The 20,089-nt window shown below is 39.4% G+C and overlaps 1 protein-coding gene across 4 annotated transcripts in view; it reads right to left on the bottom strand.

Moving 5' to 3' along the window:
* The window catches only part of LOC113009193 (SLIT-ROBO Rho GTPase-activating protein 1-like), a 41,689-nt gene that overhangs the window by 18,406 nt on the left and 3,194 nt on the right, over nucleotides 1–20,089 (bottom strand). For all 4 annotated transcript variants that reach the window (XM_026147377.1, XM_026147376.1, XM_026147374.1 and 1 more), the window contains exons 2-5: nucleotides 7,582–7,777; nucleotides 5,776–5,830; nucleotides 4,094–4,201; nucleotides 1,395–1,457 (exon numbers count right to left, since the gene is read on the bottom strand). In XM_026147377.1, coding sequence (XP_026003162.1) covers nucleotides 1,395–1,457; nucleotides 4,094–4,201; nucleotides 5,776–5,830; nucleotides 7,582–7,777 — 422 coding nt within the window. The remainder of the gene's footprint in view (nucleotides 1–1,394; nucleotides 1,458–4,093; nucleotides 4,202–5,775; nucleotides 5,831–7,581; nucleotides 7,778–20,089) is intronic.

A 20,089-nucleotide genomic window follows, 5' to 3' on the forward strand; every position in this document is an offset into this window, starting at 1 on the left:
GCCCCTCATCCTCTGGAACTGCCGTATAGGCTTCTTTCCTCCTTCAGCCAGCTTTCTCCTGATTGGCTCCTCATTGTTAAAAAAACAGTTGGAACAGCAGGTGGGTGGGGCTTTCTGAGACAACCACATTAGGAATATCTGCTCTCTATGACACCACACAAATCCAAGAGTAGAAAAAACCTGGCTGAAACCTATTTTTTTGCTCACTGTGATTAATTGCACATGCACTGACTTCATTATTTGTAACTCTGGCCATGATTTAAATGAACATTCAAAAGACAGGAAAGCAAAAGCATAACAGGTCCTGTTTACCTGTTTAAAGCATTGAAAACAAAAAGCTTTAGACAGAAAAACTGTAATGCCAGCTAATGTTTGAAAGGTAGCATCTACTAATGTGTGAAAAACTGCAATGAATCATTTTTGATAACTGGAAATGAGGCTTTTGAAGTGGCCCACTCCTCTTTAAAGAATTGTTTTAATTCAGCCACATGGGAGGGTTCTCCAGCATAAACTGCGTGTTTAAGGTCATGCCGAAGTATCTCAGTCTGATTCCAGACTATGTCTAGGCCACTCCAAAACAGCTTTTTTTTTGCAGCCAGAGGTGAACTTGCTGCTGTCTTTCGAATCGTCCTGCTGCAGGACCCAAGTGCCCTTGAGCTTCAGTGCACAAAATTATAGCTTCAGGATTTTGAGGCCGCAAACATAATTAATGGTTCTATCAGTCGTCCTGAAGCAGCAAAGCAACCCCAGACCGTCATACTACCACCATCGCCACAATTGACTGTTGGTATGATGTTCTTTTGCTGTGTTAATTTTATGTCATCTGAAAATGTATGTGTGGCAAATGTGGAAAAAAAAAACAAGCCAATTCAATTCAATTATATTTGTATAGCGCAAAATCACAACAACAGTTGCCTTCAGTGCAACCAGGCTCAAAGAGGGGCAGCCATCTGCTGTGACTGGTTGGGGGTGATGGCAAATGATTTGGAGTGACTAGGAAATCAGGAAGGGGGTAAATACTTTTTCACAGTGCTGAAGATGCAGAGGTGGGAGTGGGAGGGGCAGTTAGTGAGCCAACAAAAGACTGTCAGACACTTGCTGTTAGTGTATTTAATGTGTCATTTTTGTGCATGATTATTGTGCAACCCATTATTGAGGAATGACCCCAACACCAGCTATAACAGCTTTAAAAACCTGATTGAAATTTTACAAGAATCCTTCCTTGGTCTGGTTTTTTACTGCTTTATTACCTGATTAACCGTAAATGAATGAAATGTTTAGAAGTGCATTCTTTTCTTGTTGCATTTGTAGACCACATAAAAATGTGTTTAACACCAACACATTAAAAAACTTGTGTCTTAAAGCCTTGGAAGAATAACTTTTGTTCCACTTACGGTGTAAAGCTCATTCAGAAGCTTCATGAGGTCTTCCTGAAGCTGGAAGAGGATCTCCTTACTCTAAAGCACACAAATGAGAAGAGAAACCTGTTACCAGCATATTCTCAAATAAAGACATTCACAGATTTATGCACCATTTTAGAATTGTCTCTTTATACAATGACACTTACAGGAAACAATCCTCTAACAACTCACATCTTTTTGACCTGAATGATCACAACATTAACAAGCATAAGAAGGGCCCCGCCTACGTTTGAACCCAGGACCCTTTTGCTGTACTAAGTGCCAAGCCAGACGCATTATAGGTCATTTGAATTTTTCTCTGTGTGAAAAGAAACCAAACCACAAGGAGAAAGCTCATCAACCGATTTGGACCAGAGTAAACAAACTTAATTCATTTTAACTCCTACACCCAGAAAAAAACAAATCCTCCGGACTTTGAGGTGATAATTCTCCTTTCATCCACTTCATACTCAAATACAAGCGGAGGTCACAACTGAGAGGTGATCCTGAATCTATGTTTTATTTTATAAGTAGTTTCTCTGAACTCCTTTATAAGTTTGCTAAAGAAAGTACTGTATAAATTTATTATTATATTTTATAAATAGCCTAATTTTGACTACTGTAATTATTAATGCTTAAATCACTTAATTTTTAAGGTAAAACATTTAAAAATTCACTTTTCCCGTGATACAGCTGCTTTTTATAGTTTTTCAGAGAACAGCTGCCCAATCACATTGTCACTTTATAAATTGTTAATATAAACTACGGATTATAGAAGTGGCTCTAAGCACAAGTACCTCAGTACTGTGCTCGAGTACAGCACTAAAGTACCATTAATGTATTTTTACAGTGCTGGAAACCATCCGTGTGCGCAGACCTCTGGGGTTGTTATTTTTTCATACGGCTTCTTTAAGTCGCAGAGTTGATTTTAATAAAAAGTAAAGTCAGTATTCCCCTGAGCTCTGCTGGAGTTTGGCAAATTAAACACACACACACTGGTGTACTTTTACCCGCCTCCAACTTTAGCTCGCCGTGTTCATTATTAATCTGGCTTCCGGCTCGTCTTTTATTCATGCTAACTAAAGTGCAGCTACTGCCAGCAGCTATAAACAGCAAGACCTCCATCACATCGCCGCGTCCTCTCAGAAACTCTCCTCTGAAGAGGAAGAGACAGACAGCTGAGTGGCCATGACAACACCGACAGCCCTGTGGCCATGGCGACAAGCTCAACTGATCTTTTCTCAGCGGGCGCTATGGGAACGGGATTCATCCATCCTGGGATTCCTCAGTCATTTAGCATAATGTAATATTAATGCTGCCACATAGCTCTTTCCCAAACTGCTCGGCTGTTTAATGCATGAGACAGAAATCCAGTCTGAGAGCAGGCAGCGGAGCGCGGCTTGTTTCATTTATGAATTCATTTGTTTGTGTGTGGTCAGATTCATTTATATATCTGCTGCTGTTCAGCCTGCCTGATGGATAACCACTGTTTCTGTGCAGGGGCACACACACAGTTGAGGGAGAGGCACTCAGATCCTTTGCTTAAAGCAGCTGCTAATCAATATTCTGATGGCAATAAAGTATGAGCTGACGTGATGAAATTAATGAGAATGAACAGCTGAGCTGAGTTTCAGCTTGTTTTTTTGCTCTCAGACTCTGAGTTTGCTGTTTTTCTTCTGATAGTGTCTCAAAAACATTCTTAAAGGCAACTAGAGTGCATCAGTTTGTAAGTTGCATAAAATTTTGACCGAAAAGTCCTTTGATATTAAGGAAATGTAGCAATTACAGAAACATTCTAAGGAAAAACCCTTTTTTTGGAAATCATTTGAGTGAGATGGATACAGGTAGATAGGCAAGGAGATAGTGAAAGTACCGTGGTCAAACGTTCAAAGTAACTGACAGTGCACAAGGCGGCTGAAGGAGAGAGTGCAGGCAGGGTGGAGTGGGTGGAGACAAGTGTCAGAAGTGACAGGCGACAGAGGGAAAGCAGCGAGAATGAAAGGAAAGGTTTACAAGATGGTAGTGAGACCTGCTGTGATGTTGGGTTTGAAGACGATGGGACTGACAAAAAGACAGGAGGCTGAAGATGATGAAGACATTAAAATCTTCAATGGGAGTGAGAATGCAAAAATAAATGTGAAGATTTGACTGGTTTCATCGGAATAATGTAACGACACAAGTCAGCACAACACTAACTTTTGTAGACTTTTCTGTTTTGTTTTTGATACTAACTCAAAAAAAACAACTGCTTATTGATCTAATGGTACTTCTTTAACTTCAGCTTAGAAGAATCCACTGTGGTGCTATTGTTACATATTGAATAAAAGTGAAAACTTAAAAGTTGTGTAACAATAATGTCCTAAAGACAGGAAATCGACTTTTCTGGTGCAGCAACAAACCTCATTCTGTCGTATGTAAAAAATATTCCTGCACTGATTTTCATTATTCTTAGATAAATAAGGTTTTTACGACATATCAACAGAAATATAATTATGAGACCAGGCTACATTCATTTATTTGACAAAGTAAACAAAATTAGTCTAAAAATGCTCCCGAGCAAATACATACAAAGCATTAAAAATAAAGACCTCTGTTCTTTTAGAAGTGGAGAAACCTTTACTAACAGACTAACACATGAAGGATATTTTGTTTGCATAAATATCAAAGTATATAGTGATGATAATCTTGCTCACCCTCTTCAGCAGGCGGGCCGAGTCCTCGCTAATGTGTGTGAGGCGGGAGATGACGTTGTTTAGGTAGAGGTCACTGAGGGTGGCATGGTCCTTACTCTCCCTCCTCACCTGGAAAACAGAGATTGGTATAAAAGAATGTAATAGTAATAATAATAATAATAATTAATAACAACAGTAGCAATAATAATTTACTAATAATAATAATCCTTGGGGAATTATACAAGATTCTGAGAACTATTCTATTCAGTGCAAAACTGTAGGTAAAAAGACTGAAAAAGAATAAGTGTATTTAAAAATAAATAAATGTGGTTTTAAAAGTTATACAATGCATAAAAGCATTAAGGGCAGACACACATCTTTAGGACATGACTGGACTTAACGGAACGCCATTTCCTATAGAACAGCTATTGCACTCCTTTATTTACAGCAGAGTTCTGATGGTCCACGGGGAAGAAGCTGTTTTTAGCTCCGGCTCTTTATGTATCTGTACTGTCTGGTCTGTCTGGAGGCAGCAGGTTGGACAAGTGCAGTCCAGGGCGGGAAAGGTTTTGCATTATTTTCTTTGCCCTGCTGAGATACAGAGAGCTGGAGATGTCCTCTAGAAAGGGCAGCTGATGCTTCTCTGGGTGGTGCTGATAAACCTCTGCTGTTACCACACTGTGATGCAGTACACTCTCAAAGTGGAGCGTTGGAAGGCCACCAACAGTTTCTCCCTCTGTGTAGTTCCTTCAGAGCATTCTCAGTAAACCTGGTCTCTGATGGGGTTACTGCTGATTCTCCACGATGTTGGTTCCCATGAATTTGAGGAAACCCTGACGTAGAAGAGGGCTAGCAACACCCAGATAGCTCTCTGTATGCTGACTCACCTCCACATATGAATCAAACTTTGTCGGAGGTTTCATCCTGTTAAAAAGGAGTTTTTCCTCCCCACTGTTTCCAAGTGCTTGCTCAAACAGGACTGCCTGATTGTTGAGGTTTCTCTCTATTATTTAAGTTCTTTACACTAGTCTCTTGAGGCAACTGTTGTTGTGATTTGGTGTTATAAAAATATAATTGAACTAAATTAAATATGTGTACAAGGCATACAGGAGAACTCAGCACACAGCTCTGAGGAGAGCCAGTGCTAAGTGTGATGGTGGCCAGCATTCACCGTTTGTGGATGGTTGGTAAGGAAGTCTTTAATCCCAGTACAGATGGGGGCGAGGGGTCTAGGTCACATATTTTACCAACCAGTATATACGAGACGATTGTGGTGAAGGTGGAAGAGCATTCCAGGATAATTTCCTGGGTATTCAAAATGGCTCAATGAAATCTGGAGGGCTGTTTGGTGCATGAGCTCACTCGTGCAGGTCAAAGTTAAGAGGGAGGCAGTTTTTGATGTATTGAGATACAAGTCTCTCCAGACATTTCATGACTACTGATATAAGTGCTATTGGTCTGTACTCGTTTAGACTGTTGATGGCTTGTCTCTCTGGGACAGGAATTGGGAACATGTCAAGGAAAGATTGAAAGGATTGAATAAAACCTCTAATAGTTGGTGAGCACAAGCTTCAGCCACTTTGCTAAGTACAAGATCGAATGCAACAGCTTTTCTTACATTTAACAGCACATGCCTCATTGTATATTCATAGCTCAGAGATTTCAAAAAGACTTTGAGGAGATTCACAAAACCATAAACTAACCTGATTTAACAGCAAATACCAACAGTTGACTGGTGAGAGCAGATTCTGGTCCTTTCTGGAAGAGGGAAAGTGAGAGATGCCTTAAACATAGCAAAAACACTCATTTATACAACTTATATGTGGATTATTAAAACTGTGTGGAGAGGATCATTTAGATAAAAGATAAATGCATTTGAGTTCAAGCCCTTAATATCCACTGTTGGCCTTTTCTTTTCCGTTAAGTAGCTATCCTATGCTTCATTGACAGATAGTAAAGGTTTGAACAAACTCCCCGGTAAACACATATATTAGATCAGTGGTTCCCAAACTTTTTTTGCTGGGCCCACCTTTGTTTTACAAGAAAAATGTTTGCGCCCCCCCACCACCCGCACAAACACATCCTCCAACCACACACATCCATATTTTGTTTTCAAACTCCATTGCGGTTTATTTCACACCTCAAACATTTAGTAATCTGTTTCTGATGTGAAATAAAAATTTATTTTAAAATTTATGTGAAATAAAAGTATTTAAAGATATTTTGTGCTTCATTTTAAGAAATTTTCTATCAACAGCCTGTATTTGAATGCAAAATTCTGAATCGTATTTTATTTTTATTTATATCATTTCATCATTACTTTATTCATGACCTAAATGTATAACGTCCAAATACCCAGGTGCCGATGTATGTTACAGGATATATAACATTTTTTAAAGAACAGAGAGCAGTAACTAAAAAAAAACACCAATGCCTTTTTCTTTTTCTTTTTTAAATGGGGGCACATGAGGACCAAAAATAAACAAATATCAAGAAAATTGGCAAAGATAAGAAAAAATTATAAACCTATAACCAACAAATATTAAATATCTTAATATTGGAAAAGTTTTATTAAATTTGTTGTATTAAAATACATTTAAAGTACCTCGAGCAAACATACTTATTCTGAGTGGAACTTTTCAGAATCATGTATATTCAATTATTTTATCATTGTAGCCATTAATTATTTTTCTTATTTATATATCACTGGGAGGTTTTATATATATTGAAGTAATTTATCTGCAAAATAATAACTTACTATGTGGTTAATCTTATTCTGGAGGGGCAAGAGCTTTAGCTACAATGCTAATAGAAGCTATCAAGCTTTTTAAAAAGCCTACTTAAAACACTTTTCTCCATAGTTTTAAATGTTTCTTATTGATGTGAAGTGCTATAAGGCAGCGGTCCCCAACCCCCGGGCCTCGGACCGGTACCAGTCCGTGAGTTGTTTGGTACCGGGCCGCGAGAGTTGAGGCTCACGTGTGAAATGTATAGTTTTCAGGGTTTTTATCGGTTTTCAGCGTTATTTTGTTATCGTTTTTATCGTTTACTCGGTTTTCCTTGGTCTTTTCACGTGTGTTATGAATAAATTTTCTTTTTTTCGGTACCGGTACTAGTTTTATTTTGTTGTATTTATCCGCAACACCTTAAAGGCCGGTCCGTGAAAATATTGTCGGGCATAAACCGGTCCGTGGCGCAAAAAAGGTTGGGGACCGCTGATATAAGGGATTATTAAAATGAATTAAAATGAATAAACTTGACTAATATCTTTGGTTCAAAAAAACATGGGAAAGTAAGTAAGTAAATTAGCTTAAGCTTAGGCTAACAGCTAGCAATAACCAACTCAGTTTTAAAGCTCCAAAAGTTATAAAAAATGAATATTTATGGTAAAGTAAATCCCTGATATGTCCCCTTTCAGTAAATACATTTTTGTGTGTTTCATTTAATACACAAATATGTGCCCCCCGAAACATGCAAACATGCATGCGTACTCAGGTAAGCAGGCCTACTTGTATTGCTGATGATCTTTCGTGCTGCGTGTTTTGGCCATGAACCTCTCGGCTAGCTTCTCCAGGTTTCTCGAATACTCTGTTTCGATTTCAGCCTTCTTCCTGAAGAAATCCTGGAGGTCCTGAAGCAGCTGGACCCGCATCTCTGTCTGCTGCTCCAGACAGCGCTGCTGCTCCACCAACTGGGTCCGCACATCTGCACACGGATAATTAAGAAAAAAACAAATATACTTAACGAATATTTGTTTTCGCAATCGTTTCTGTCCGCTGGTAAGTTAGACCTAGTTGTGTGGAAAATTCATAAATATATATTAATACTACATACACCTATACAAACCAAAATGAAGCTTGAGACTTGGCGACTCTTCCAGAGTTTTACAGATTAAAAAGAAATCTGTAGGATCACCTTCTTTTTCTCAAAATTAAAAACATATCATAGTGATGCTGATGTAATGCAGTTGTTACATCATGTTGTTTCTGTTGGCTGACTTTATATAAATAAAAATATAATAAATATAAATACATATGTGAACAAAGGTCTGACTCTTCACATCCTTCACATTTAAAATAATCAGACATTCAAAGACCGGAACTGTTGATGCTGAGATAAAGCAGCATTTATTTTAAATAATGAACACATGCAGTGTCCAGGAATTAAGCTAAACTGAAAATAAGGGTTGCAGTGATTAACTGGAGATTGCCTGAACTCCAGAGCAGTGTCTGCAGAGACCTAGACGTGAGATCAAAGATTGCATCATCCTGCTCCAACCACATCCTCCATGTAGCATCACCTGCCTTAACCTGCTCTGCACAGTGATTCAAGCCACTGGATGGGGCAGACTCAAACAAAGGAGTATCACACTGAAACCATCAAATATTTTTACATAAATTTATCTTGCACCATGTCACTCCTGATTCAGAGTTTAATATGCAGATTATATTCTATACTTACTGTAGTAAATGCTTTAAAATGGTTTCAGTGATGGTAAATTTGATCACAGATTTGTCAGTCTACCAGCCACATATGTCACTGAACTAGAAGTGATATACTACTGAGCCCACTTTGACCTTGAGACTGATACAAGCAGTCTAAAAACAACTTCAAAAGAGAAAATCGTGATCCCAGGAGGACATGAGCACACCAAGACGTGAACAGGTCAGATTTAAATAGACAGGCACTGGGTAGCAGCTGCTTAATGATCATCTAATCAGTTAATTTGGTCAACAGAGAGGCAACCACTGAGAGACAACTCATTTTTTTTTATCCCTTTCATCCAAGAGAATGATTTAAAAGTGTACAATGCACTTGCCCTTTTTTGTAAGCTCAGCCGCTGATATTCAGCCGCTTATTTCAGCTTGGATTTCCAGGAGATTGCTTGTAGTTGTGGTTGTCCTCAAAATCATTCAGCTGCCTCTGCAACAGTTCTTTCAGCACTGTTTGCTGAACGCTCTCTTTAAAAGTGGGACTCACTGGAGAGGCAGCTCGTTATTGCTTTATTGTTTATTTGCCACAAACTGGGCCTGTATTTGCAGAGGAACGCCTTTTATATGTTATTAATGTTATTAAGAGAACACAGATTTCTCCTGCAGTGAAAGAACAAAGTCTATCGCTTAGGCGACCGCTACAGTCAAGATAATGAGTTTAATTGATAGGTCTGGTTCTGGTTTAACATGCTAAACTGCAGCATTGATTAACTTTAATTAACATTGCTTAATTTTCCTATTCTTCCTCATCTTCACTCTCTTTGTCTGTTCTACCTCGTGCAACTGCTGATGAAGATGATGACCATTTTTCCTCTGAGGAGTCACCTTGGACGACATCCTGTGACCGCATTAAAATCATTATACCTAAAAACCCACATTGCAAGCACACACAAACACACACTTTGAGTCCTACAGCGTGGTAAAGCCTGGCTGCATGCTTCACTGCTCGTGCCATTTCAGAGCTCGATCAATCTGCAGCAGCAGGAAGAGCGAGCACAGAATACACAGTAACTCCACCTGTCTCTCTCACACACACAAAACACACACACCAATCCCAGGGCTCTCTATCCACTCCAATACCTGTTGTCTTGGCAACCACACACTGTGTGTGAACCATGTGATGAGGAAGGTGAAGACAAGAGCTTGCATCTGCCGCATCGACACACACACACACACACACACACACACACACACACACACACACACACACACACACACAGGGGTGGAGAGTTTTATAGACTGACCATTTTTCTGTGGAAATCCATAAAAACATGTGCAGCAAGCAGTGTGTGTGTGTGTGTGTGTGTGTGTGTGTGTGTGTGTGTGTGTGTGTGTGTGTGTGTGTGTGTGTATTGATTCTGGCATTGTTTGATGTTGTTTGCTTACTAATTTAAAATGGCTGCCATCTCACGCTGCTCTCACACATTGTGTTGAGCTGCAACAATTTCATATGAATGAATGTCTGCTCCACTGCTCCGAAGCTGCTTCACATCTTACCCCGGGCAGGGGGGAGAACACTCTGTTCTGATTGGCCCGATGGATCAGCGGTTTAATTACTTCTTTAAGTTGGTGTCGATGCCACGTTCACTATGTGTCCTTTAAACGCTAATTATGAGCAGCCAAGTGGAGAAGAAAGGTCTCTAATGTGCTATTCCGGGTCTAAGACATCGGAAGTGTGGCGACGGGGAAACAAGCTGCTACTGAAAACCATAAATGGTTTCATAATAATAACAACATATTAGATTCTGGTCTGTTATGTGGATTCATGTCTGGCTCCAGAAGGGGGCCACAATTTCCTGCTTCCAGATGATTTTATCCAGCACTAGATTTCAGAATTTCACTTTCACGGAGGTTTTTTCAAATGGAATTCCAGGATTTCTGGGCAATGAGGGGAGATCCAGGAAGTGTTGGAGGGATTATACATCTATCCTGGACTGGAAACAGGAAGAAGCAGATGTGGATTATGCTGAAGAGAATATTTTAGGAAGCCTGCTGCCATTATAACTTTGGATATGTGGAAGATCATATGATGCTAAGACTCATATCAGATTATCTATGCTAATCTTGGGTTCCTGGTTTCAAAAATAATGTCTATTTTGTTCCATCATGTCACATTTTTTCACAAGTGGCAATTCTAAACACGGGCCAGATTTCACTAGCTGGGACTACATTCTCATTTTAGGTTTGACAGCATTTCTAGTAGGTGATGGCAGATGGCTTGAATAGAGACTGAGGTTTGGGGGAGGCCTCAGAGGGGACTGGTAGTGTCTCCCAGGCCAGACAGATCCCCAGAGAGGGCATCCCCTAGAACAGGGGTTTCCAACTCCAGTCCTCGAGAGCTACTGTCCAGCAGCTTTTAAATGCATCTTTGTTCCGACACACCTGAATCAAATGAATGGCTTGTTACCAGGCCTTGTTGCCAAACTTGATGGCATGCTGAAGAGGTGATCCAATCATTTGACTCGGCTGTGTTGACAGTAGCTCTCGAGGACTGGAGTTGGACACCCCTGCCCTAGAACCAGTAATGCTTGTATGTTACAAAGGTTGAAGACTGTTCCAAAAAATATGACTGGCAGGCAGGCAGGTTTGATAAGCAACGATAAGCAATCATTTGCAATGATAAGCAACCCGTGACCTTGATGGGGTGGTCAGGGATTCCATTGAGTGGCGCATGTGCTGGAAAAATTTGGAAGGAATGGCAGGAGAAGAGATCAGAAGAAATTCTGGACGATGACAGACATTGATAGAGGAATAGCGATGCGACTCAACTCTTAACAGAAACTCTGCTGCTGGGCGCATGCTGGGATTTTTGATGCTCCAGGTAATGACCCAACGGCTTGTGAAGAAATGTGAGTTTGTCTTGAAGTAGCTGTCCTGAATGACTGTGTCCAGGAGAGAGGGTTTAAGTGATGCTAGTGAAAGCATTTGAGAAGTGAAGGTATGCCTTGAGGAATTATGCACACTGTGGAGTCCGGATCTCCTAAAAAAGAGGCGCAGCTTTTATTTGTGTGAGAAAGCAAGAAAATAGGGAGCAATGGCAGAGAAACTGACAACGCAGTGCCAAGAAAAGTTTGCTGCTGTTTACTGGAAAGGAGGGATAGTGGAGCAACAAACTGGCAACCCGGTGCCAGTTTGCAAATGATGGACAGATGGCAGAGAAAGAGAAAGTTTGTCCCTCTCTCTTTTAGGACATGTTTTAACTGGGCTACTGCCCAGCCTGAAACCTTAATGGAAGGATATTTTCGAGTTTCGAGTTTGTCCTCTTTAAATCGAGTTTCGAGTTTGAGATTTGAATCTGCCAAAGGAAGGGACTGAGATATTTGGGTCGAGGCTTAGAAAAACCTCTTGGCTTCAGGGACCAAATTTTCTTTTCACAGACATCATGAGAAGGATATTCTTTCATTCTTTTAAATGGATTTCAGTTAAAGTAACATTTTTAAACTACAAGGTGGGCCATTTATATGGATACACCGTAATAAAATGGCAATGGTTGGTGATATTAAAGTCCTGTTTGTGGCACATTAGTATATGTGAGGGGGCAAACTCCTCAAGATGGGTGGTGACCATGGTGGCCATTTAGAAGTCGGCCATCTTGGATACAACTTTTGCTTTTTCAATAGGAAGAGGGCCATGTGACACATCAAACTTATTGGTAATGTCACAAGAAAAACAATGGTGTGCTTGGTTTCAACGTAACTTTATTCTTTCATGAGTTATTTACAAGTTTCTCTTTGTTCACAGCCATTGACATGTCGAAGAGGTTAACACGTGAGGAGCAGAACGAAATTGTGTTGATATCGGGTGAATGCAGTAACCGGGTCATTGCAGCAGATTTCAATGCAAGACACCCTACGAGACCACCCATCTCCCATGCTACAGTTAGCAAACTGCTTGCTAAGTTTTGTGAAACTGGTTCCAAAATGTGGACGCAAGAAAGCCCACAGCGTAGCACTCGCCACATGTCACTGGAGAGTGGCATTAGTCGAACATCCCTTCGGCAGATATTAGCTACTCACAAATGGCACCCTTACAAACTCCAGCTACTGCAGCATCTCAACGAGTATGACCCAGATCTCAGAGAATAAAGTTACGTTGAAACCAAGCACACCATTGTTTTTCTTGTGACATTACCAATAAGTTTGATGTGTCACATGGCCCTCTTCCTATTGAAAAAACAAAAGTTCTATCCAAGATGGCCGACTTCTAAATGGCCACCATGGTCACCACCCGAGGAGTTTGCCCCCTCACATATACTAATGTGCCACAAACAGGACTTTAATATCACCAACCATTGCCATTTTATTACGGTGTATCCATATAAATGGCCCACCCTTTAGTGCCAAATCACAACAACAGTTCTCAAAGTGTTTTATATTGTAAGGTACAGACTCAACAATAATAAGAAAAACCCCAACAATCAAACGACCCCTTTGACCAGACACTTGGTGACAGTGGGAAGGGAAAACCCTCTATTAACAGGAAGAAACCGCAAGTGCAACCAGGCTCAGTTGAATAACTGCAGTCACTTTTCACCTGTGCTAGTTGGTCATTCTGTTCAGTTAAATGAAACCTTTGAAAATATACAACTATGCAGAGAAAAAAAGGGCAGTGTTAGTAGTTATTGTTTATTATGCTATTACACTGACCGGTTTGAAATTTACCATTTTTGAAACCTCAAACTTCATCATCCTTTTGAAAGCAGATGTGACAAACAAGGAGAAACCCAGCGACACTGCACGTTCACACAGCAGCAACTTGTTAATCATACACCTGCCCCACCATATGATTAGCAAGTCACTACCATATGAGTCACACCGTATGAGTCATACACCGCTTTACTCTATAAATGGGACCACATTTTACAAAAGGAGCATCATTTTGTGTTCAATAAGACTTGAAACTAGACAGCACCAGTGTGTTTGATGGGCTACACTCCCATACATCCCACTATATTGCAACTGAAAGAAAAACAACTGGATTCTCGCCAGACTGAACATTTTTAAAGGATAGGACTTTTTATTTAGAGGTAAATGTAAGCTGATGCAGTATTTATTATTTATAACTGTTTTGTGCAGTCGTACATTGAAATGAGAACATACGACCATACAACCACATTTCTATCCACTGATTTATAGTAGTAATTATTAATGGCAACGACTGAAATATATAATTAGAAAAAAGGGGTTTTGTGAGTTTCAAGTGGTTGTTGGTAGCTAACTTTAAAAATATAGCCTTTTGAAATCAGATGATTCTTAGTGACAGTTTTATAAATACAAAGCCAGATTTGATTTAAGAGCTCACAAACAGAGTGACCTTCCCAATGTGATAATAAAATATTAAAATAATGTTATCCAACATCTAACTTTGAAAGTTTTAAATACTGCAATATTCAATTTATCCAACAATATTAAACTTTCATTATTTACTAGTTCGGGTACAGTACAAAGTAGGAAATGTTTAAGTTAAGGGTCTATAACATAAATAATATAGATATAAATATAATATCGACAATAAAAATCAAAACTTTTCTGTTATTTTTAAATGTTATCTTTAGTTATACACACTCACATATGTTATCACCATGCACACACTTTCTCGCTACTCCAACACCAAACACTGAAACATGATGCAGTAAATTTCTTTATTTCATTAATAAAACAAACTGTAGGAGGCTCTTTCTTTGCTCTTCTTGGAAATCCATTTCACACTTTCCACTGGGATTTCTGATGCCACATCAAAGAGTTCAAACGCTAACTCTGCCTCCAAAATGATGTGAGACTGCGTCTTTACACAAACGTGCATCAAAGGCAGTGATACGACCTTTTGTTGAGTTAAAGTCCTCCTTGGATTAAAACTTAACTGCAATCAAATTTAAATAATACAAATATTAAACAATATAAAGACGCATTCAAGATGAACTATCAATTATTTTTATTTCTGTTGTACCTTTTGTTGAGTCTGAAAGTCAAAATCAGAATCAGTCCAGCTAATTTAACTACAATTTGAACCTGGAATTTTATTGCTCATTTAAAGAATAATTTTTAAACATATACATAATTTTATATGTTCATATTTTTCTAAATCCCACATTCCCCTCTGCAGTCCATCTCAAGCTTTTTACATGAAATTTATTCATGGTCACCTGATTTGCTAGAGGCACGGCCAAATTTTATAAATTCAGTTTTGAACAACACGTGTACAGAAGCCCTCTGCTGCACAGCTGAGGCACCTGCAGAATATTTCAGGACTATGTCAAAGTGACTCGATCAGTTAAGAATTGATTAAAACAAGAGGAGCTAAGGTGTTAAATTTTAGCTGTGCACAACCTTTAGCAGCTAACATCTTCGTATAGTCTTCTGTGTTACACTTCTGCTCTCCTGCTTTGCTTGTTTTCTACTCCAGTCACCTGCCTGCAGTCATATGACGTCCTGCTGTGACGAGCAACTTCAATGCCACGCAGTCTCAAGGAAGAAGACCTTACAATGTAGAACATGGCAACTTTCCACATTTTCAATTCCAAACTCTCCTTTTGCTTTATACATCTATTAACAGAGTTCTTCTACTGCAAACGAACATTGAGGCAATTTACAGTAAATTCCAGGATTCCAACCCTGCAATCCAATCCATGTAAGATTTATTTTCTAAACGATAACTGTACTTGTTTTTGTGAAAAATGTCTGATATGTGTTTGAAATGGCGGCAGAGCACATTGTCTGCTAATCAGAAGGTTGCTGGTTTCATTCCTGTTAGATAGACCGCAAGCATAGAAAAAAGTGCTTGTATGAATGTGTGTGAATGAGCTTCAAGTGCTCACGCAGAGTAGAAGAGCCACTTATAAACAGAAATAAATAAAAAAAGTATCTAAATTCAACATTGGTTTTGTAAGTAATGAAAATTGTTAACTAATCTGTTACACTACTTATTATATTCCTTTCACAGTACTCTGTAATGTGACCTGAAATGCACTGTCACATAATCACCAGTTAAGAATATTAAACTAAAGCTACAGTCCCACACACTGACGTAAATCCGGATCCGAATGAGGACACACAGGATCTTTCGTTTCTTTGAACACAAAGCAAAGCTGAAAACTAGCCCAAAGACACTTCAAAGCGATCGCCACAGAGATTCTACCGTGGAAACAGAGACCGGTACAAATGGAGGCTGCAGGCCTGACTGCTCATCACTGCCTCTGTTATGCTTATTTTATGGTCCTGTGGTTGTTTCAGTCTGGGGAGGTTTTTGCCAACAGAGATAAGTTCACAAACACGCTCTGTGCCAGTCCTCCAGAATCCCAACTGCAAATTTCTCAACATGGATGAATGTAGTTGTTGGCAAGTGGGCAAGAAAAAGGAAAGGAGCGACAGTGGAGTTCACCAGGAATGTGAGACGCAGGAAATAAACACCAAAAATAAAAAAGTACAGCATGGAAATTTCAAACAGTGGCTAAAGAGGAGATTTTGTTTTTAACTGTTGCTCTCTGTATGTTATAACTTCGCTATTCTCCACGGCTGGCTTACAGACCAACAACAGCTGTAGCAAGAGTGGCCCACAGACCAGTCGCAGCACATAGTTCATATACTGCCTCCATCAACAACTCTCTGCAGGTAGACCGGCAGCCCTTAACTGCCAACACTAAAGCATAATTTAGCTGTTACCCGTTGAAGATCAGGCTCTGGCTGCAGGACTGGGGTCCGCATGCAATCCTTACATCACTCATGCTTTCAAGGCGACCCCCCCCCCCCCTCCTTTTTTTCTTTTTTCAGCATAAGTAACAGCATAATTGTAACTGTAATGTGATTACTGAATTTAGAACAGTACCGTTACACTACCATGTTACTGAAAATGTAATATGACTACAGTAACGCATTACCGTGTAGTGCATTACACCCAACACTGTTAATCAATGAGCAAAAAAAGTGGGGCTATTATTTTGGTGATATTGCAAAATAAAAATCAACAAATCCAGATTTGTTCCAAAATTAATCAACATAAGACCAACTACATTAACCCTTTGCATTAAACCACATCAGTTAAGAACAACTTCTTTTAATATGTAGCAGTAACAGGAAGTGGGCCCCTTTTACGCTTGTGTGGAACGGTACTGATCAGTACTGTGAGGCAGTGAGGCTGCAAAAACAGCCGGACAATGGAAGGAAATTTTGGAAAAAAATGACGGACGTTTCTGAAAAACTGCAGAGAACAATTTAAGGTAATAATAATTTTTTAAAAAGCCAGACAACCCTGAAGAAAAATCTTTAAAACCAGCCAATACCAAAGAAGAAGGTTGCTTGAAGAGAGTATGATAATTAGAAACATTCCCATCTCAGGTTATATCAGGCAACACTGAGTCTATTCAACAATGCAACACAAAGTTGTTTTACAAGCAAAGATTTAAAAGGAGGGTACAATCTGGTTTATTCTAAAGAGAAGAACACAAAGCCTTACTTTGTCTAATATGACAGGAAACTAAGTGTTGTTTGGATTATTTGCATTTTTGACTATAATCAGTAGATCTAAAAACCAAACACTTCGTGATAAATTAACAAAAATGTCCTAAAGAAGATGTCTGTGTTTCTGTCTGTTTGCTTTATAGGAATACAAAAATATGAGGCTTGCTTTTGCAGAAGAGAAGGAGGATTCAAACAGATCCACCGAGGAGGCGAGATTATATAAATGAAACTTCTTGGCTGGGATCACAGTCAACTGAGAGTGAAAGAGGATATCCGCCGTGCGTACCTTTTGATCTCTGAAATGCCTCTTCTTAGAAACCTCCTCGCGTGTCCTCGTAGCACCCCGACGACTAGACTCACCCTCTTTGATCAGACGAGCTACAGTCAGCGCAGAATAACGTAGTAAAACTCTGACAAAGGGGAAAGCATGCAGGAGTTACCTAGAGTGTAAAGAATTTGTCTTGTTAAATCTGTGGACTGATTTGATCTGAAAGCTCCCTGGAGCTCGTTTTATTCCTTTTGCACCGGGGATGGCGTGCTCGGGTCATGCACAGTTAGAGGTCAGAGCACAAAACCACAAAATAAGAATGAAGTGAATGTATAATTATTGATACATCCATTTTATTTGTTCAAAGCGACCTTTATTAGAGTAATAGTCAATTTAAATGCTTCTTAATCGCATGAAAACTTTTACGTTTGTGCATCTACACACCATCAGCATCATCCTAAATTTAGATTACCTGCGTCTCTGTTATGGAGTCCTGGATAAAGTTAAGTGAGATTAATTTTTAATCACCTTTGTTGCTCTGTGTTTGTGAGATTAGAGCATGGACGAGATCCCAAACGGCTGAGAATTGAAAAACAAATAAAGTAGAAAAAGACTGGTTTATGCACAAAAACCTGCCTTTTTAGTTAGTTTATTTAAAATTAGGACTTTGTGTCAAAGAACAGACCTGCATTGACCCACACAAGGCTGTCTTTGTCAGCAAACAGAACAGAATACAACATATTTTATTAAAAATTCAAGTTTATGTTTGAACACTGAAAAAAATCTAAATCTACCAGTCGTCACAGTTTTATATGGAACAAAATGAAAAAGTACTGCATGTGCCTGCAAATGGTCATGTACAATATACAATAATAATAATTTTAAAAATAAATCAGCCAAGTGAAATGACTCATTTTAGAAAAAGGGGCTTTAAAAGATCTTCATATTTAAAACTGGGCCACAGTAGTCTGTAGGTTGGTAATGGCTTACGTACGTTAAAACGATCTCCAGGGGCTTTATTCAGAGTAACAGCCCTTCTCGGTTGGTCTCCTTTCTCATCCAGAAGAGTGTGTTCAGCTTTGGCGAACTGGGTGTTTAACTCACTAGGCTCAAAATGGAGAAAGAAGCTAACAAGTAAATCGAATAAACCCTACTGTGAAAGCTTTGGAAAAGTGATGTGGAAGTAAATTGGTGCATGTGTCTTGACTTAATTCTGTGGTTTCTCTCTACCAGCTTCTCAAACACTGAAGATTTGTTTTGTAACACAATAAAATGTGAACTATTTTGCACTCTGAGAATTTGCAATGCGATTTCACCATTCTATACATTTTAGAGACCAAATTACTCCTCTTTCTGTTTCCAGTTGGCTGACTTCCTCTTTCTTGTGTACTTCCTTAAAATGGCCGAAGACATCTTTCAGATGGTTGATGAGGCTTTATGAATTATTCTTCAAGAATTATTAATCATGGCGACTTTTATCTATCTTGACCCTTTCTTTGTTAATTTTATGGAGAAACCTTTTCTGTGCAAAAGTTGCATTCGCATGAGCTTTCATTATGTGCTTCTAAAATTGGAGGCACTCAGACTTGTTTCATGCATCTGTGCAGTAATGGCGACCTGGCAGTGAGAAGATCAGGCCAGCTTCAACAGGCGCAGTGAAACCCTCAAATGGCCTTTAGGGAGCTATTTGATTGATCATCATTCTGCAGCATGATAATGAGCCTCACCATCCAGCTAGTCATAAAGAACTGAACTACCTTCAGCTACAAAGAGTCCTACTACTGATTTTTCAGGCACTCATAAGCTATTTTCACACATGAACTCTGGAAAATGGCTGGACAATCTGGTCAATAAAGCCCAATGTTGTACACAAAACAGGACAGAGCCCACTTCATGCTGGTTCTCAATACTGGAAATGCTGAGCAGTTTCATTCCAGGCTGTTTTCCAGTCAAATACCTGCTCTATTCTTATTTTACTGCAACTGGACATCACAAGAACTTTGTGCAAGAGAGCTGGGAGGTCAAAAATGGTTTAATGTTCAAACGGACTGTTTAAGAACAGCTTTGGAGTAGGACTGGAATGGCACAAACAGACTGAAAGCTGAGTGTTGTGAGTTCTTTGTGTGAAAGATCCAGACACTAACAGTAAGAAACAAAAAAGAGCTAGAACGAGTAGTAGTACCATCGACATTCTTCTGCACTTTTATACTGTTGTGGTGAAATCTGGGAACCCATTGATTCAGTCTGGTTACTGAGCATCTTGGACTAATAGCCAGTGTTTCGGGACTTCCAGGGCATAAAGATCGCGATCCAACACACAAAGGTGTAAGCTCTACAAGTAGAAATTTTATTCTTTTGGAACATCAAGCGTGGACATCGCCTGTCTGGACCGAAACTTCCTGCCTGTTAATAGTTCAACTCTGAATGCAGAAAAATATTTTTAAAAGGGTTAAATCCTCATGTGATAGTTGGCAATGCTTTTGATATCTTTTGTCACCACATGGATAGCTTACCTGCATACACTGATATCTCGCTCAAGCAAATCAAGACAAACAGCTACAAATACGAAATTTCATGCATCATCTAGAAATTCTGCATATTCTTCCGATTATAGAGAGTAAGTGTAGTTCAAAAAGGGTAGGAGAAGGCAGGAGGAGGTTTACGACACCATCTGACCATGTGATGTGCAGCATCAGTGAGGTTGAGCCACCTTCATGTCACACTTAAAGGAACTGCTCGGCCATGAAAACCCATGCAATGAAGCTCCCGGCACACGTTTTTTTTGTTGCTGATGTTAATGTCA

This window comes from Astatotilapia calliptera, chromosome 17 (genome assembly GCF_900246225.1).
Source record: "Astatotilapia calliptera chromosome 17, fAstCal1.2, whole genome shotgun sequence".
NCBI lineage: Eukaryota > Metazoa > Chordata > Actinopteri > Cichliformes > Cichlidae > Astatotilapia > Astatotilapia calliptera.